At 42.1% G+C, this 21,390-nt stretch overlaps 1 protein-coding gene across 3 annotated transcripts in view; it reads right to left on the bottom strand.

The window, feature by feature from the left end:
- lpgat1 (lysophosphatidylglycerol acyltransferase 1) overlaps nucleotides 1-21,390 on the bottom strand; it is a 151,485-nt gene that overhangs the window by 73,567 nt on the left and 56,528 nt on the right. For all 3 annotated transcript variants that reach the window (XM_070889519.1, XM_070889518.1, XM_070889520.1), the window contains one exon: nucleotides 1,423-1,549. In XM_070889519.1, coding sequence (XP_070745620.1) covers nucleotides 1,423-1,549 — 127 coding nt within the window. The remainder of the gene's footprint in view (nucleotides 1-1,422; nucleotides 1,550-21,390) is intronic.

Genomic DNA, 21,390 nt, shown 5'->3' on the forward strand with positions numbered 1-21,390 from the left:
TCCCAATGCATATATCTTCGATTTAAATGGGATGAAGCAGAAGGTACCAAATTGATTTCTGATACATTCATATGTTGGACAATGTTTTAACATAAGTACAGTTACTCTCATACTTACATTCTTGCAAATAACCACTGTTTCTCTAACATTGGAGTTCTCCTATCCCCACCACTCCATGGTTGGCTGCTTGTTTAGCCATTATGCTCCTATCCTCTAGAGTTCTCTACCCAGTTCCCTCTTTGCTTTGTTCTCCGCATTTCAAAACCCTTCTCAAATATGCCTTCCGTTCCCCGTCCGAGCCCATTTATGTTCTTTATCTTTCCCCATTCTCAGTATCCACTGTATCCTTTTCCTCCTTATTGTAAACAATCAGACATAATCCTACCTGTGAAGAGTGCTATATAAATATAAATGCAAGTTGCTTTTGATACTTAGCATACTGACCTACAAACTGATCAGATTTATCAGCAAACTACTGAGAAAAAAATTCAAAGTATCAAACCTAATGAGAGTAACTTGAGTCCAACCGATATTACACCTACCACTGAACAACAAAGATGGATTTAGATCTGAATTGTCAGGAAAATCCTAATAATCTTGACATCTGAGAGATTACTTCAGCTAGTAACTTCTCCAATCTTACAATCTCAATCACAATGTACTTTATCAACATACACATCATCAGGAACAATTCACATATTCTTCTTGTGTTTGTAAAGCACAATCAACCCAGAATGCTTTTTTAAAACAACTGAACTGTGGTTATTGTCCACATTCTAGCATGTGTATTTGCTCAGTACTGGAACAATGCTGTGTCAAGTAACTGCTGTCGTTATTACTGAAGCAAACTCTATTGACGAAGGCAATTATTAACTTGTGAAGATCAACGTTCTAGCAAATATCTTCAGATTACACTAACCTAATATATTTGTAGATTTGGGGTATCTACAGAAGAAATAAAATCAGTCGCTTATCAATATCAACAGCTATGTAGGTATCAATTAACACTCCAAAAAAAAGGCAAACAAAGCAGTCAACATTCTGGGATCAAGGCGGCAAAAGCAGCTTTCAACTCTATTGTTCCAGACAAATCTGAAATCTGTACATACACTTTAGAAAAACTTTATGGTTAGGTTTCTACAAACCGCTGAACAGCAGAATAAGAGCTATTGCTTTACCAGCAATCCTTGCAATGTGTTTGGTTACTGATGATAATTACTAAGTTTTGGGAAGGGGTTGGGGGCGGGTAGAGAGAGATGACCTTTTACAGTGACAAGACAATGAGATCATGACAAATAGGTCCCTCTTGCACTCCAGTAAACAAACACATCATCCCAATATATAGCAGTCCATAGTTCCCCAATCAGCCAGTTGTAAAATGCTGCAAGAATTGGATTAAATATTTAAGATAACAGGACTTACCTGTAGTGTACATGTGTGACTGTTGGTTCTCTGTAACCAATGATCCAAGTCTGAATGTCTATTGGCTTTGCTTTATGATACGCGATGGTAATATCTATAACCCACTGGAGACCTTTGTGTTTGGCCACTACATAGTAGAGACAACAAAAAACAGAATGGTAAGCAAACTTATTTTTTTGCACATAGAGGCCTTGATGAGATCACTGACACAGTAGTGACGCTCTTGCATCGTAGTTATTTTGTTCCAATCAAAAATGGCCAGGTCTTTATAAAACCAGTCAAAGTTGGTTGCATTCAAATACTAAGTTGTGTATACAGAGTCCCAACTTGTCCATAATTTGGTACAATTAATATCAATGTTACCATTTCACTTAGTTTGGAATAAAATAAGATCATACTGGGCAGTAGGCAGTGCAAGTCTAAGATTGAGACACGTGTAAAGCAATGTAGGAGCAAGTTGCCCAAGCTACCTAAATCATGCTGCACACAGGGAGCACCTGCAGAAGTTGCTTTAAAAAAAAATTACGTTTCTGGATGCGGGCATTGCTGGCAAGGCTGACATTTTTTGCCTATCCCTAGTTGCCCTTGAGAAGGCGGTGGAGTTTTGATACAACAGAGTGGCTTGCTAAGCCACTTCAGAGGGCTGTTAAGAGTCAATCACATTCATGTGGGCCTGGAATTGCATACAGGCCAGACCTAGTACTAGTTGGGTTCTTACACATCAACATATGAAATATGACGGACAGGAAAAGACCTAATGAATGATGCCCCATAAGGATAAATAGGGCGGTCACAAGGACTTTAAACTAGTAAATGGGGAGGGGGGCAGGGCTCAACTGGACATTGTAATTCACAAACAAACAAAAGGGAAGAGAGTAGAGTAATAGTAAGAAATTGTGCTTTATGCACAACAGGTAAAGGGAAAACTAAAAGATGTCAAGTGATTAAACCAGGAGAGAAATAAGAAATATGCGAGTAAAACATTCGAGCTGAAGGACAGGCAAAGGTGTGTGGCCCAAATAAGCTTTCTTTATACAAATGCACGGGACCGAAATTGCCCTCCTCGATAAGCTCCATTACCGCCTCTAAGAAATGGGAAAGGACGGAGAGGCCTTACCGACTAGGGGTAGACGAATGGGCCAACCCTTCTAAAATTGTCCCCGGGCCAGAAGTGGCAGCAACAGGTTTCCGCTCTGCCAGTTTTCCCGCCGCATCGGGCACGCGCCGAACCCTTAATGGCTGACGGCGACCCCCTTGGAAAAATGCCGTACGGAATTGCCCCGTGGGAGCGGCGCTGCTGCCAGTCGATGCCACTGACAGCTTTTTCTCTGTGTGTCTGTCTCAGTGGCGTGCGCACTCTTAAAGGTGAAGGCGCGCTGCTGCAGTCGCCATATTATTTTGTCGGCCGACTGCCAGGTCGGGTCGACAATTATGTCCCCCAGTTTGGCCGGGCCACCAACAGGCAACCTGGCATCCCTCTTGGGTACCGGGCCGCTGGCCTGGCTGAAACCCTCTCTGGTGGCCCAGTGTTTGCCACTAAAATGGCTTCAGAGTTCGCAGCGGCCCTCCCCTTTAACTGAAGGACATTGTGATGCATCAGCGCAACAGTGTAGTGCTGACATCATCAGCGCGGCGCTGATGACTCGGATTGATGGTCCCTCCGACCCGCCCGCACTTCTGCCCTGAGGTTGAGACTACTTCTGCCCCGCTCAAAAAAATCGCATAAAGACCTGAATTTCTCTGGGTTGTCTGCCCCATTCATTGGGACGGATGAAATCCTTCGAAATTGGTAGATGCGCCCCATTTCGGGCGGAGGGCAATTTCTGCCCCATGGAGTGTAAGGAATAAATTGAATGAACTGCAGGCTGGAATTCAAATTAGAAGGTATGACATTGTAGCCATTACTGAAGCATGACTGCAAGACAGTCAGGAGGGGGAATTAAATATACCAGGTTATAAGGTCTACAGGAAAGACATGGGACATGCAGCCGGGGAGGAGTAACCTTCATGATTAAGAATGAAATCACTTCAATGATAAAGAGAGGATATAACGAGAGGTAAGCAGTAAGTGGAGACTTTAAGGGTAGAATTAAGAAATAGCAAAGGATTTAAGACTTCAGCGGAAGTTGTGCACAGGCCCCTTGGAGCAGCTGTGAAGTATAAGATTGTATACGCAAGAACATAAGAAATAGGAGTAGGCCATTTGGGCTCTCGAGCCTGCTCCGCCATTCAATATCATGGCTGATCTTACCTTGGCCTCAACTCCATTTCCCTGCCTGCTTCCCATAACCCTTGACAACCTTATCGTTCAAAAATCTTGTCTATCTCCACCTTAAATATATTCAATGACCCAGCCTCCACAGCTCTCTGGGGTAGAGAATTCCAAAGATTCACGACCCTCAGAAGAAATTCCTCCGCATCTCCGTTTTAAATGGGTGACCCCTTATTCTGAAACTAAGCCCTCTAGTTGTAGATTTCCCCACGAGGGCAAACATCCTCTTTGCATCTACTCTGTAAAGCCTCCTCAGAATCTTATGCATTTCAGTAAGATCATCTCTCAGTCTTCTAAACTCCAATGGTATAGGCCCAACCTTTCTTCATAAGACAACCCCTTCATCTCAGGAATTGCCTCCAATGCAAGTATATCCCTCCTTAAATAAGGAGACCAAAACTGTACGCAGTACTCCAGATGTGGTCTCACCAACGCCCTGTACAGTTGTAGCAGGACCTCGACTTTTATACTCTATCCCCTTTGCAATGAAGACACATTACATTTGCCTTCCTAATTACTTGCTGTACCTGCATACTAACTGTGTGTGTGTCATGTACGAGGATCCCCAGATCCCTCTGTACCGCAGTATTTTGTAATCTCTCTCCATTTAAATAATGTTTTAATTTTCCTACAAAAGTGGATAACCTCATATTTTCCCACATTATACTCCATCTGCCAAGATTTTCCCACTCACTTAGCCTCCCTATATCTCTTTGCAGATTATTTGCGTACTCCTCACAACTTGCGTCCCACCTATCTTTGTATCAGCAGCAAATTTGGCTACATTACACTTGGTCTCTTCATTCAAGTCATTAATATAGATTGTAAATAGTTGAGGCTCCAGCACTGATCCCTGTGGCACCCCACTAGTTAGTTTGCCAACCTGAAAATGACCCATTTATTCCGACTCTGTTTTGTGTTAGTTAGTCAATCCTCTATCCATGTTAATATATTACCCCCAACTCCGTGAGCGCTTATCGTGTGCAGTAACGTTTTATGTTGCACCTTAATCGAATGCCTTCTGGAAATACAAATTCACGACATCTACTGGTTCCCCTTTATCCAGCCTGTTCGTTCGTTACATCCTCAAAGAACTCCAGCAAATTTGTCAAACATGATTTCCCTTTCATAAAACCATGCTGACTCTGCTTGACTGTATTATGATTTTCAAATGTCCTGCTACTACTTCCTCAATAATGGACTCTAGCATTTTCCCAATGACCGATGTTAGGCTAACTGGTCTATAGTTTCCTGCTTTCTGTCTCCCTCCTTTCTTAAATAGGGGAGTTACATTTGCGGTTTTTCAATCCGCTGGAACCTCTCCAGAATCGAGGGAATTTTCGTAGATTACAACCAATGCATCCACTATCTCTGCAGCCACATCTTTAGGATACAGGCTATCAGGTCCAAGAGACTTGTCTACCTTTAATCCCATTACTTTGCCTAGTACTTTTTCTTTAGTGATAGTGATTGTTTTTGTTTTAAATTCCCCCATCCCAATAGTGACTTGATTATCAATGCAGAGATTAGACAAATGTGTAGTAAAGGCAGAGGAGTTTTAATGGGGGATTTTAACTTTTCTATAGATTGGGATAAGCAGACTACCACCCATCAGAAAGGTAGTGAATTTCTTGAGTGTGTCTGGGATAGTTCGACAATAATATGTCCTTGAGGCAACAAGGGGGCAAGCCATATTAGATTTAGTAATGAGCCAGATTTAGTTAACAGCCTAACTGTGCGTGAATATTTATCCAATAGCGATCATAACATGATCGAGTTCAACGTAGCACTTGAAAGGGTGAAATGCGAAACAGCTACTAAGATTTAGGTAAGACTAACTTCAATGTGATGAGACAGAGACTGTCCACAGTGAACTGGGCAAATCTGTTAATGGGTAAACTGACAGTGGGAGAGGTTTAATAAATAATTTAATGTGATACAGAACCAGTTTATACCCCATGACAAAAAAGGCCATGGATGACTAGAGGTAAAAGGACAGCATAAAACTAAAAGAAAAAGCATACATAAATGCAAAAAATAGCACAGCTCATGGAGAATAGGAAAGATAAAAAGAACAGCAAAGGGTCACAAAACTGATAGCAAGATCGACAAAAAGGGAGTATGAAACAAATTTGCAAAATCGACAAGTATTTTTACAATTATATTAGGAAAAAGAGGGTAGTCAGGAGCAATATTGGCCCTTAACAACTGAAATTGGTGATAGTGTCAATGATAATAAGGAAATGGCGGACATGTTGAATAATTACTTTGCATCAGTATTTACACAGGAAATCCAAAAGAAACCAATATTGAATCGGGGACATGAACTCAATAAAATTAACATATGTAATGGAGAAACTAACGGCATTAAAGAGTGACAAATCCCCAGGACCAGGTGGTTTCCATCCCAGGGTTTTAAAGGAAGTAGGTGACCACATTGCAGATCCCCTAACTATAATTTTCCAAAAGTTCACAAGATACAGGAACTGTTCCTTTAGATGGGAAAATTGCGCATGAGACTCCGCTATTTAAGAATGGTGAGGGGGGGGAAAACCAGGGAATGAGAGACCAGTTAGCCTAATATCTGTTGTCAGGAAATTGCTGGAGTTTATAATTAAGGATAGGGTGACTGAACACATTAAAAATGTTCAATTGATCAGAGAGAGTCAGCATAGATGTGTAAAAAGTAGGTTTATCAGACATAACCTAACTGAATTTTTTGAAGAGGTGACTAAAATAGTGGACAGGGGAATGTCTATGGACTTCCGGAAGGCATTTGATAAAGTCCCTCATAAGAGACCGTCATCGAAGCCCACGGAATTGAGGGCAAATTATTGACCTGGTTAGGAAATTGGCTGAGCAGCAGGAGTCAGAGAGAAGGGATAATGGGTAACTACTCAAATTGGTAGGATGTGACTCGTGGTGTCCCGCAGGGATCTATGTTGGGCCTCAATTATTCACAATATTTATAATCATCATCAAAGTGAGTCCTCAGGTGACTGAACAGTCCAATACGGGAATTACAGTCTCTGTCGCAGGTGGGGCAGTCTTTGTAGGAAAGGGTGGGTGGGGCGTCTGGTTTGCCGCACGCTCCTTCCGCTGCCTGCATTTGTTTTCTGCATGCTCTTGGCGACGAGACTAGAGGTGCTCAATGCCCTCCCGGCTGCTCTTTCTCCACTTAGGGTGGTCTTTGACCAGGGACTCCCAGGTGTCAGGGGATGTTGCACTTTATCAAGGAGGCTTTGAGAGTGTCCTTGAAACGTTTCCTCTGCCCACCTGGGGCTCGCTTGCCGTGTAGGAGTTCTGAGTAGACCGCTTGCTTTGGGAGTCTCGTGGCGGGCATGCGAACAATGTGGCCCGCCCAACGGAGCTGGTCGAGTGTGGTCAGCGCTTCGATGCTGGGGATGTTGGCCTGATCGAGAACACCAACGTTGGTGAGTCTGTCCTCTCAGGGGATTTGCAGGATCCTGCGGAGACATCGCTGGTGGTATTTCTCCAGCGATGAGGTATCTACTGTATATGGTCCACGTCTCTGAGTCATACAGGAAGGCAGGTACCACTACAGCCTTATAGGCCATAAGCTTGGTGCCAAATTTGAGGGTCTGATCTTCAAACATACTCTTCCTCAGGCGGCCGAAGGCTGCATTGGAGGCGTTGTTGAACCAGTCGTCGAAGTCTGCCCTTGCTGATAATAGGCTCCCGAGGTATGGAAAGTGGTCCATGTTGCCCACGGCCGTGCCGTGAATCTTTGTGGGGCTGTGCTGTGTAGTGGGGTTAGGTTGATGGAGGATCTTTGTCTTTCGGATGTTTAGTGTAAGGCCTATGCTTTCGTACGCCTCGGTGAAGATGTTGATAATGACTTGGAGTTCAGCTCTGAATGTGTGCAGAAGCAAGTGTTGTCCATGTACTGTAGTTCGACAACAGAGGATGGGACGGTCTTGGATCTGGCCTGGAGGAGACGAAAGTTGAACAGGTGCCCACTGGTTCTATAGTTTAATTCCACTCCAGTGGGGAACTGGTTGACTGTAAGGTGGTGCATTGCAACGAAGAAGATTGAGAAGAAGGTTGGCGCGATGACACAGTCCTGCTTGACCCCAGTCCGGACCATCTTTAAAAAAGGGGACAAGTCCGACTGCGGCAACTACAGAGAAATCTCCCTGTTGTTAGCCACTGGGAAAGTAATCGCTAGAATCCTCCTCAATCGTCTTCTCCTTGTGGCCGAGGAGCTCCTCCCAGAGTCACAGTGCGGATTCCGTCCACTACGGGGTACAATGGACATGATCTTTACGGCGTGGCAACTGCAAGAGAAATGCAGGGAACAACGCCAACCCTTGTACATGGCATCCTTTGACCTTAGAAAGGCCTTTGACATTGTTAACCGCAAGGGACTATGGAGCGTCCACCTCAGTTTCGGCTGCCCCCAAAAGTTTGTCGCCATCCTCCACCTGCTCTACGACGACATGCAAGCCGTGATCCTGACCAATAGATCCACCACTGATTCAATCAACGTCCGGACCGGGGGTCAAGCAATATTTATAAACAACTTAGATGATGGCATTGAAAGTCATATAATCCAAATTTTCCAATGACACAAAGATAGGCGGCACTGTAGGCAATTGTAGATGAAAGCATAATATTACAAAGAGATATTGATAGATTAAGTGAATGAGCAAAACTGTGGCAAATGAATTTGAATTTAAGCAAATGTGAGATCACTAAAAAGGATAGAACAGGTTACTTTCTAAATGGTGAAAAGCTAAACATAGTGGAGGTCCAAAGAGACTTGGGAATCCAGGTATCATGGATCATTAAAATGTCATGAACAGGTACAGAAAATTATCAAAAAGGCTAATGGAATGCTGGCCTTGATATCTAGAGGACTAGAATACAAGGGGGGAGAAGTTATGCTTCAGCTATACAAAACCCTGGTTAGACCACACCTGAAGTATGGTGTACAGTTCTGGGCACCACACCTTAGGAAGAATATATTGGCCTTGGAGTGCAGCGTAGGTTTACCAGAATGATACTCAGACTTCAAAGGTTAAGTTACGAGGAGAGATTACACAAATTAGGATTGTATTCCTTAGAATTTTGAAGGTTATGGGGTGATCGGATCAAAGTTTTCAAGATATTAAGGGGAACAGATATGGTACATAGAGAGAAACTATTTCTGTTGGTTGGGGATTCTACGACATGGGGCATAGTTTAAAAATTAAGAGCCAGACCTTTCAAGAATGAAATTAGGAAACACTTCTATTCACAAAGGGTGGTTGAAGTTTGGAACTCTCTTCCGCAAATGGCAATTAATGTTAGATCAATTGTTAATTTTAAATCTATGATTGCTAGCTTTTTGTTAACCAAAGTTATTAAAGGATATGGGCCTAAGGCAGATATATGGAGTTAGGTGGCAGATCAGCCATGATCTCATTGTATGGCGGAACAGGCTCGAGGGGCTTACTCCTGTTCCTATACTATTGTGATGCCAATACATATTCTATTTTACATAAATTCAACAGATTTATGGTCACTTTTACTGATACTAGCTTTTTATTTCCAGGTTTCCTAAACGGAATTTAAATTCTCAAACTGACATGGTGGAATTTCAACTCACATTCTCTGGATTATTAGCCCAGGTCTCTGGATTACCAGTCCAGTAACACAACCTCTACGCTATCATACCCTGTCTACATGAAAAGGGAAGAAAAATTAAAATAAAATGCAATTATACATCACCATGTTTCACTTAAGAAAATGCAACTTTCTTTTTTAAATTGTGAGGTTATCATAACTATAATCATTTATTCAGGTCATGGGAAGATCAAAATTGTGAACAAGTACAATTCTGTTTTTTCACCCCACACCCACCATCACCATTTCATTCATGGAGTTTTGGGTATTATCTAATGAAAAAACTTGAAAATACCCAGCCTGCTTTCTTACTATCTTCAAACAAAACGGTCTGTAGTAGGTGTGGAAAGAGTAAAGGGGTGAGTGGCAGTCCCTATGAGTCATCTTAATTTCAAAAATAAATAATTTCACACTTAAATCTACCTCATCCTTTTCTATTAGAAGCTAATTTCTATTGCTCCAATTGTGGAAACTTCTGACTTAGTGGCTTTAAAAGGTCTAGTCTGAAGTAGACCAGGCACATCAAACGAATGAATTAGACCTGTTGAGTAATTTAGTACGATCAATTAAAATCAGTAAGGCTCTGTAAATAGAAGGTTCCAGATTCATTGCCTAAAAGATGCCGAATTAATTGGGTGAAATGCTAAAATTGGCCTCAGTCTCTGGCGCATTCCCTCCAAAGATTCTTGACTGCTACGCAGTGATTCCTGGTAGAAAGCAGATGTCAGATGAGGACAGAATCAAGCTTGGCAGCGACACCATCTATATAGCTTGCCAACATTTACTGTCTAACATGAAGAATGGCCACTGGTTGTCTGTGCCGTGGAAACATGCCCTGGGAAGATTTAGCACCCCAGGAGTATAATGGAGGAAATGGTGGCAAAAACAGATCCATGGTGCATCAGAATATTGAACTTTATTGATTAAAAAATATATATTCCTAAGTTTAGGAATTTATAGATTAATGGGGAGCCAGAGTAGTTGGAGAGCTCATTCGGAGGATTAGATGATCAAATAAGGGGGCAGAGAAACAGCTGTGTGTGGTGGTAGCATCTGGCTTAATAACTTATTACATTCTAATGTTAGTGTAATAGTGTGTGATTGTCATCCTCTGACGTCAGCACACATTGTGCGATCATCCATAAGTTATCCCATCTATTGTAACAAATAGGCAGCTGTGGGCAGAACTCAGGAGTTTATGGGATGATGCTCATTCAGTGCTTCTGGAAATGTTACAGAAATCTTATTAACAGATAGAATTCTTGACAGCATCACTCTTGGAGCCAGTCGCATACACACACCAATAGTGGCATGAATCTCAACATCAGGAATCTCATGAAAGGATAAGCTCTTTTATTTGGGCCTTCCGCTGTTACATAAATACATGGTCATTTGTCACCAGGTTGCTGAATAGTGCACGTTTCATCTCGTACACTTTCTATAAAAGGGGCAATTTCCACTTCAGACCTCAGTTAAGCAAAGGTATGAACGGAGATTTCTTGTTCACATCCCCACATCAGTAATCTCAAGATACAATCTTCAAACAGGTCATAGAAAATAAAGAAAATAGGTGCAGGATCAGGCCATTCGGCCCTTCGAGCCTGCACCACCATTCAATATGATCATGGCTGATCATGCAACTTTAATACCCCATTTCTGCTTTCTCTCCATACCCTTTGATCCCTTTAGCCGTAAGGGCCACATCTAACTCCCTTTTAAATATATCTAATGAACTGGCCTCAACAACTTTCTGTGGTAGAGAATGCCACAGGTTCACAATTCTCAGTGAAGAAGTTTCTCTTCATCTCGGTCCTAAATGGCTTACCTCTTATCCTTCGACTGTGACCCCTGGTTCTGGACTTCCCCAACATTGGGAACATTCTTCCTGCATCCAACCTGTCCAATCTCGTCAGAATTTTATGTTTCTTGGAGATCCCCTCATTCTTCTAAATTCCAGTGAATCTAAGCCTAGTCGATCCAGTCTTTCTTCATATGTCAGTCCTGCCATCCCAGGAATCAGTCTGGTGAACCTTCGCTGCATTCCCTCAAATAGCAAGAATGTCCTTCCTCAGATTAGGAGATCAAAACTGTACACAATATTCAAGGTGTGGCCTCACGAAGGCCTTGTACAACTGCAGCAAGACCTACCCCTGCTCCTATACTCAAATCCTCTCGCTATGAAGGCCAACATGCCATTTGCCTTCTTCACCGCCTGCTGTATCTGCATGCCAACTTTTAATGATTGATGTACCATGGCACCCAGGTCTCATTACACCTCCCCTTTTCCTAATCTGTCACATTAAGATAATATTACACCTTCCTGTTTTTGCCACCAAGATGGATAATCTCACGTTTATCTACATTATACTGCATCTGCCATGCATTTGCCCACTCACCTAACCTGTCCACGTCACCCTGCAACCTCTTAGCATCCTCCTCACAGCGCCACCCAGCTTAGTGTCAACTGCAAACTTGGAGATATTACATTCAATTCCTTCATCTAAATCATTAATGTATATTGGAAATAGCTGGGGTCCCAGCACCAAACCTTGCGGTACCCCACTAGTCACTGCCTGTCATTCTGAAAAGGACCCGTTTATTCCTACTCTTTGCTTCCTGTCTGCCAACCAGTTCTCTATCCACATCAATACATTACCCCCAATACCATGTGCTTTAATTTTGCACACTAATCTCTTGCGTGGGACCTTGTCAAAAGCCTTTTGAAAGTCCAAATACATCACATCCACTGGTTCTCCCTTGTCCACTCTACTAGTTACATCCTCAAAAAATTCTAGAAGATTTGTCAAGCATGATTTCCCTTTCATAAATCCATGCTGACTTGGACTGATCCTGTCACTGCTTTACAAATGCACTATTACATCTTTAATAATTGATTCCAACATTTTCCCCACTACCGATGTCAGGCTAACCGGTCTATAATTCCTTGTTTTCTCTCTCTCTCCTTTTTTTTAAAAATAAAAGTGGGGTTACATTAGCTACCGTCCAATCCATAGGAACTGATCCAGAGAATGTTGGAAAATGACCACCAATGCATCCACTATTTCTAGGGCCACTTCCTTAAGTACTCTGGGATGCAGACTACCAGACCCTGGGCCTTCAGTCCCAATTTCCCGAACACAATTTCCTTACTAATAAGGATTTTCTTCAGTTCCTCCTTCTCGCTAGACCCTCTGTCCCCTTGTATTTCCGGAAGGCTATTTGTGTCCTCCTTAGTGGAGACAGAACCAAAGTACTTGTTCAATTGGTCTGCCATTTCTTTGTTCCCCATTATAAATTCACCTGATTCTGACTGCAAAGGACCTACATTTGTTTTCACTAATCTTTTTCTCTTCACATATTTATAGAAGCTTTTGCAGTCAGTTTTTATGTTCCCTGCAAGCTTACTCTCATACTCTATTTTCCCCCTCCTAATTAAACCCTTTGTCCTCCTCTGCTGAATTCTAAATTTCTCCCCGTCCTCAGGTTTGCTGCTTTTTCTGCCCAATTTATACGGCTCTTCCTTGGATTTAACATTATCCCTAATTTCCCTTGTTAGCCACGGTTGAGCCATCTTCCCAGTTTTATTTTTATGCCAGACAGGGATGTACAATTGTTGAAGTTCATCCATGTGATCGTTAAATATCTGCCATTGCCTATCCACCGTCAACCCTTTAAGTATTATTCGCCAGTCTATCCTAGTCAATTCACGTCTCATACCATCGAAGTTACCTTTCTTTAAATTCAGGACCCTAGTCTCCGAATTAACTGCGTCACTCTCCACCTTAAATGAAGAATTCTACAATATTATGGTCACTCTTCCCCAAGGGGCCTCGCACAACAAGATTGCTAATTAATCCTCTCTCATTACAGAACACCCAGTCTAGGATGGCCAGCTCTCGAGTTGGTTCCTCGACGTAATAATGGTAAAATCCTGTGGACTCACTTCAGTGTGCAGTCATCAATAACAGAAACAAATTATAAAATTGAGAGCGCTTTTTTTTTTAAAAAGCCTTAAAACAGTTAGTTTTAAAAAAAAACACAAAACAGTGATGCCAGCCAAACACCCAACTCAGTGATGTGGTCCAAGATCTGTTAAGCTGTCTACTCTATTTACCTCCGACTTTTGAAAACCAAAGCAATCAACTTGAGAACAATGGCCTGATGTTTCCTCTTAAAAATAAACCATTTGTTATGGATTTGTATTTTTTTGTATGTACAATACTCTTTACTGCACCTACCTGTACAGACTGTGTTATTGGGTCATCACAGAAGGCATGTTTGGTTCAAAATGTGTGCATTCCTCAGGACTGGAGCTCTATGGAACTGGATCATCCACATTGTTCATTCAGCTATAATCTCCAGGTACATTGCTCTCTGGAAAAGTGACAGTATGCAAATGCAAGTCCAAAACCAGATCACCAGCATTGCAGCACAAGTTTGTGCCCAATTTGCTCACATAGTTGTGAAATTGGAGAGAGCAGCACAAAGCTCCATGCAAGTGTACTCAAACACATATGAACTGCAGGTCAGTGACCTCCCATCACCTGTGCCTACCTTTACCGCGCGAGATCACTTCTTCCAGATAGCTTTTGCAATATTGCACCAACATACACTGCAATTTTGGTATGAGGCCTATGCCAAAAGGACAGTATGAAAGCAGCATAACTGTTGACACTAATCCTCTGCAAGAACAACAGCTTTAAGCTATGCAATTATAACACACAGGTATGTGGAATTTGGGCTGATGACAGGCTGAAGAACTCAGCAATAAGCATGGAAGCCAACAAGTATCTTTGATTTTAGTCATCTGTCCCCAATATTTGTAGCAGTTAGCAGGTTCAGAGGTTGAAAGGATCTCCAGAAAAAGTTTTTATTTAACCAAATTGTCATTATTAATTCTTTAACTCTTCAGCAAAGTCTTTCAGCTCTACAGAACATTTAAAAAAAATACCAAGACAGAACATTTTGAAATTATGGTTTTGTTTCAGAATGTTGGTGTTTATTTACCGGTGAAACTTTGAGGATTATGAGTCTCAGCTAATTGTGAAAACTTTATTCAAGATAAGACACATTCAAACTCGAGATGCATTACCAGCTCTGCCCATGTAAACATCTGATAAGCACTGAAGTAGGGAAACAAGAGGCAAGAATTTTTAAACTACACTAATTCAGTCCCATTACAGACATAAACATAGATGTTTTCTCATCAGTGAACTCCTCTGACCTGCGACAGAAAGACATTCACAACATATTTTAAATGGATCGAATTGGGATGAGTTTCAAAGGACCAGTAAACTCAGACGAAAGTTTCTCTTTTCAGGTAGGACCATCAATTATATCTTCACTTCAATTTCAAATTCCTGTGCTAATTTATTTGACCCTCCTGATTCTCAGGACATCTGGCTGTTACTTAGAATTAAGGTCAAATGAGATTTCAGAAAGGACTGCTGCTTCTCCAGGAATTTTATTTTAAAATCGGTTACCCATGTGGATTTCGCAATGTCCCAGGAGCTTGGCTGTCCAATCAGCAGAAGCAAAAAAAATAAAATAAAAATTGGGCCCATAATTCTCTCTCTCCACAAAAATAGTGCAAATGACACACTGGAGCTGTTCATCCATTGGGAAAAGAATGAGCAAGTTCCAAATCTATTTCATTTGAAATACTTTGCCCATTAATCTTATTTGAAAAATGCATTAGTATCTTTCATCATAAATGTAGTCATTGTCTCTGCTTCAGTGGGACTGTGGTAAAGTTTTCCATATCCTAATAATCCATTGCATGAAAAAAGGTCCTTCCAAGTTCCCTTTTCATACTTCTAGTTTAGAATCCTTCACCGATTCATTAACTAGTGGAAATAATCTTTCACTATTTGTTCTCAAACTATTTCAGAATTTTAAGCACTGCTATTAAATCCCTTTTAACCTTGTATGCTCCAGTGAAGACAGCCGGAATAGTTTGGAGTCGCTCAGCATAATTGTATCGTTTCTTCCCTGGTATCATCCTAGTGAATCTTTTCTTCCCTCGTATCATCCTAGTGAATCTCCATAGACACCACCTTTAATACCCTTCCTTTCTAACACTATGTAATCAAGCACTTAATGATGTCACCCCTCCTCCACTTTTGATTTATCCATCTCTTCTGTAAATGTTATGGCCAAAAATGTTTTTCCTAGTCCTGCCATGGCTGAAGTCAAGATTCTCAAAGTCACATTGTCATACTGCCCTATACGAAATAGTTTCCCAAGTTCATTCTTCATATTACACACAACTGTATAAAATCATTGTTATGCCTCTTTTTTTCCTCCACTATAATTCTTAACTTCTCACCCATCTTTCTACGGCAAGTTTCTCCATCTCAACCCCAGGCATACTCATTTAAAATCATATCCATAACTCTATTTATTCTTGCTGTCAGGACCATTCCATTCCACTACTCTCAAAACTGAAATCATGTCCTATACCATATGTTCAGTTATCTAATCTTCTTCTGCCCATTAGGATTAGCTCAGGGTACAGTAATACTCCCAAAAATACTAGTCTTGATGTCTCGCTACTCATAATCCCTATGCAAGAACCTTTCTTCACTCCTAACCATGTCATTGGCTCCTATATAAACTATCATTGGTGGCTCAACAAAACCTCCAAAAATTCTGTCTGCATGTTCCTAGATGTCCTTCACCCTGGTACCAGGAAGCAACACATCTTTATGGACTCCCAACTCTTGGCCAGACATGTAAGTCCCCTCATTATGCAATCACGCACTGTTCTAGAGTTAGAAAGGAGACAAGGTCCCAAAATGGAGCAGTCTGTAATAGTACATCAATTTGTCTTCTCTTATCTTAGAAAATAAAGGACCCGACACACTGTTTGAAACAAACCTAATCTATTTGACATATCAAAATATTAAACTCCACCCCAGTTGTGCGGGTTATCAGCAGCAGAAACAAACCCGAAATGCCAGAATGAACAGGGTTCAGTCCTGGATGTGATTAACAGCAGCAGAATCCAACCACAGCAGTCACTTGTGAACTCGCTGGTGTCTCAAAAGGATGGATGACTGAGTGAATCCCTTCCCACAAACGAAGCAGGTGAACGGCCACTCCCTGGTATGAATTCTCTGGTGTGTCAGCAGGTGGGATGACGGAGCAAAATCCTTCCCACACATGGAGAAGGTGAACAGCCTCTCCCCAGTGTGAACTCGCTGGTGTGTCAGAAGATCCCTTCTGCTTATAAAGCTTTTTTCAGTCAGAACATTTAAACAGTCTCTTATCAGTATGAACAAGTTGGTGTGCAGTGAGACTGGATGACAGAATGAATCCTTTCCCACACTCTAGATTATTTCAGTTCTCATACCTTCGGTTACTCTCATGGACAAGTCCCAGCTCCCCGTACCTTTCAGAGTGCCTCCCCTAGCCTTGGTATCCAGAGAAGGCAGCGATAACATTGTCCGTGTACCTGCCCTGGGAGTGTTTGATGGGACAATGTAGAGGGAGCTTTATGCTGTATCTAACCCATGCTATACCTGCCCTGGATGTAGAGGGAGCTTTACTCTGTATCTAATCCGTGCTATCGAAGCCATCGCCCTCCTGGGACAGCTTGCGCTGCACCTTGCAGTGGCTCCTCCTTTTATACCATCGACCAGCGGCTGGTGTATCTTCGCAGATCGGGGCGCCACACAGGTTCCAGGGCCGCCGCTCCTCCTTTTATACGGCTTCGAGGAGGGCGACTGGGTGATGCCGATTGGAATGTGGGCAGCATCACCGGCGGGTCACGGGTACAGCAGAGGAGCAGGAGATCATGGCGGACAGATCGGGGCCCAGAGGCAGCATGGGACAGTAGGAGTATATGTGCGCACTCAGTCCGTGCAGCAGAGCTTGGTCTCCAGTCGTCTTTGCTAACTCTTGCCATTGGACCAAGACCGTCAAGCCTGTGTGGTGGCTGTTGTGCAACGGCCAGCCCACGTTAAAAAATCCACGCACAGGCATCTTTCACCTTTCAATATGTAGTTCGGGATCTGGAATGTCAGGTCTCTCATTGAAACCCCTGTGAACTCATCCCTTTTTAGTGTTGAAGCGGGTCATCTTCGACACGAGGGACTGCCTAATACTATACTCATTATTAGCACCTTTTTTTCCCTCTTATGTTCAGTGCATACATGCTAAAACCACAAAGTTTCAAAAAAAGCAAACCGTACCCAACCCTGTAAAAAAAAATTCCAATTTAAAAAGAACCAAGTATAGCAAACATGTGAAAACAGGTGGTTATACTGAAAATGGAAATGTTCACAGGCTTATGATTTAATCAGAAACTATACCCAACATTCCAATGCTTGTATTGTAGAAAGAACAATAAAAGTACACATGATGCATGTTGCTGAGATGATAAATTTAGAAGTTTGAAAGGGGAGGTGGGTGGATTTGTGCACTGAAAAACCTCAAGATTTATTCTCTGTGGCCCAAACGGCATAGTCTCCCGCCCATGTAGAAAATGTTTTTTTTTTTTAAAAAAGAAAACTTTATTTCTTGCATTTCCCAGCATTTTGGAATCTACTGTTAGATCAGCTTGGATACCACCATTTTTTGGCTCTGAATCAAAACATTGAGTGTTCATATGCCAAGCTAGAACTTCAGTTTGTAACCTAGGTTGATCTCCTGCGCAGAACTGAGGGAATGTTGCATTGCCAACGGTGCCATCATTTTGCATCAAGGCGCCATGTACCAATTCAAGTGATTGCTAAAAGATTCCCTGGTAGTATTGAAGAGGCGCAGCAGCTAATCCCCTTGATTCACCAAAAACATGTATGCAACAAAAAATAAGGTTTTTTTGTCTAGTTTTAACTCCTTTAATTCAGTCATGGTACATAAAAATTTTTTTTTTTTTTAAAAAGCAGCACTCAGAAATTATGTCCCAAATTAAAATCAATAAATTTGGAGTTATATGCGACAACCTTCATGCAAGCTGCTCGAGGGGGAACACACACTACACAATTCACACATAAATATGCTGTGACGGTTCATGTATGTATGTAGTTGTCAGTTCCTTCTGAAGGTAGGAGAGTTATTCACATTCCACATAGCCCTATTTATTGATTAGTCGGAAATTTTTCAACTATCTTTTAGAGTTTAATCTGGAGTCTGTGAAGAAATCTGAATAATGAATGACATGAAAAAGTTAAGCAGATACTTCAACAGTGTCAGCTGTGGCTCAATGGGTAGCATAATCGCTAAGGTTGTGGGTTCTAGTCCCACTCGAGAGATTTGGGCAGAAATATCTAGGCTGACGCTCCAATACTGAGGGAGAATTGCACTGTCGGAGATGCCGTCTCTCGGATGAGACCTTAAACCGAAGCCCTGTGCGCGCTCTCAGGTGGACGTAAAAGATCCCATAGCACTATTTCGAAGAGGAGCAGGGGAGTTATCCCTGGAGTCCTGGCTAATAGTTATCCCTCAATCAACATCACTGAAAAACAGTTTATCTGGTCATTAACACATTGCTGTGCTTCTGACATTAAAAAAAAAGAACTGCAGTCACGAGTCAAGTATTTAATTGACTGTAAAGCACTTTAGGACATCCTGAGGTTGTGAAAGCGCTATATAAATGCAAGTTTTTTTTTCCTTGGTAAGCATATAAAAGGATAGATACAGGTACATAAAAACTAAATAACAATTCTGTTAAGAGTCTTACTACTTAGGCTATATTTCCCTTTCCTCCCACCAAAAAAATCACTTTAGGACGTCCCGAGATCGTGAAAGGCATTATACAAATGCAAGTCTTTTCCTTTTATATGCTGTTTTTAATATAATTTTTTTCCATTTTATACTGCCTTTGACACAGCCCCTTTAATTTTGGCTGTAATGTTTACTTACCTGCACCTGTTCCATTATTTAAATATCTTGCATTGCTGGCCCACTATGATCTGCCAATTAATCTGTGCTAGGTCCACAGAAATTAATTAATTATTTTTATTTTATGTTCTTGGGATGTGGGTGTTGTGGGTGTTTATTGCCCATTCCGAATTGACTTGGTACAGTGGTGATGGACATTCTCCTTGAATTGCTGCAGTCCTTGTAGTGATGGTGCTCCCACAATGGTGTTAGTAGGGAATTCTAGGATATTGATCCAGCAACAATGAAGGATTAGTGAAAAATATATCCAAGTCATAATGGTGTATGACATGGGGAACATGCGATGGTGTTCCCACAACATTGTTGCCCTTGTCTTCCTGGTGGTAGGGGTCACGGGGGAAAGAGGTACTACAGTAAATCCTATAGATTATACATACTGCAGCCGCAGCGCACTGGTGGTGATAGGGTAGGCTATGGAGTCCAGTGGCAAGGGTACCAACCAAGCAAATTGCTCTATCTTGGATAGGTCAAGCTTGTGTATTGCTGCAGCTATCCTGCAAGTGGCGAGTATTCCATCACACTCCTGGCGAGCCTTGTCGATGGTGGACAGTCTTTGAGGGGTTAGGAGGTGAGTCACTCATCAGAGTACCTCATCTATGCTCAGTTATTGTAGCCAGTGTTGATGTGGCTAGTCCAGTTCAGCTTCTGATTAATGGTGACCCCCAAGATATTGATGGTTTGGGATTTGCTGATGGAGGTGCCACTCAAGGTCAAATGAAGCTGAGCTTTCTCTTGTTCAAGGTGATCATTACCTGGAACTTGTGTCGTGAATGTTCCCTGTGACTCGTCAGCCCAAGCCTGGATGTCATCAGGTCCTGTTGTAGGCTGGCATGCTGCTTCATTATCAGATGACAATGGAGCTGAACACTGTGGAATTGTCCGCAAAGACCCTCGCTTCTGATCTAATGACAGAGGGAAGGTCGGTAATGAAGTAGCTGAAGATGGTTGGACCGAGGATGTCTTCTTGAGGAACTCCTGCTGTGAAGCATTGGAGCTATAATGACTAAACTCCAACAACCACACCAGCTTCCTTTGAATTAGATATGACTCCAGCCATTGGAGGGTTTTCCCTTTGACTCATTGATTTCAGTTTTGCCTGGGTTCCTTGATGCCATACTCAATAAAAGGCTAACTTGATGTGGATTTTAAACAATTTTTCTTTATCCAGTTTCACTTACTGATTGACCCAAAGAAAACATACCTTATTTTGCCTGCATCCTACCAAGAGACCTATCCTACTGGTGATTTTAAATTTTCTCTGATCAAAATGCAAACATCCCTTTTTAAGTACAAAAAGGTACCAGTTTTTTCACTTTGGAATTTGTATCTATTATTTACCTCACTCGGCCTCCTGTATACAATCACCTTCTTGCTGTTCCCATAGCAGTTTGGTCGGTACATTTCTCTTTTACCTCTTTTCTGTTACAGTACCAAAACACTCTCATTAAAGTCATAAATTACATCCTTTGTGACTGTGGCAAAGGCAAACGATCTCTCCTCGTCTTTCTTGACTTGTCCGTAGCCTTTGACACGGTTGACCACTCTATGGCCCCAAGTTTCCACACGCGGCGAAAAAGGCGCACGTCAGAGCTGGGCGCCTGTTTTTCGCGCCGAAAACAGCGCCTGAAAAAAAATGCGGTATTCTCGAGCTCCTTGGAGCTCGATGTCTGCTTGGCGTGGCGCACAGGGGGCGGAGCCTACCACTCGCGCCGATTTTGTAAGTAGGAGGGGGCGGGTACAATTTAAATGAGGCTTCTTGGTGCCGGCAACCCTGCGCGTTCGCGTTGGAGCGTTCGCGCACGCGCAGTCTGAAGTAAACATTGGCACTCGGCCATTTTTAAAAGTGCTGCAGAAAAAGTGAAGATTTGTTTCTTGGACCCCTGCAAAGGCTCGTATTTTAATTTTCTTGATATTTCTGTGTGTGAGGGAGTGCTTTTAGCAGCACTGCTGAATAAATCACCTGCTGAAATCAGTGAGTTCAGCTTTTCACTGCTAAACTTGCAGAACCGGTGCCTGAAAATTAAGGACTGTGCGTTTGGAGAAATAAAAGTGCCAATTCAACTTTGCAATGGGTCAACTTCCACCAAGAACAAAGAATTTCTTGCATGAGGAAGCAAACCATTGCATAATATGTGGTGCACCCATTCTGCAAATTTAAATAT

This window comes from Pristiophorus japonicus, chromosome 9, assembly GCF_044704955.1.
Source record: "Pristiophorus japonicus isolate sPriJap1 chromosome 9, sPriJap1.hap1, whole genome shotgun sequence".
NCBI lineage: Eukaryota > Metazoa > Chordata > Chondrichthyes > Pristiophoridae > Pristiophorus > Pristiophorus japonicus.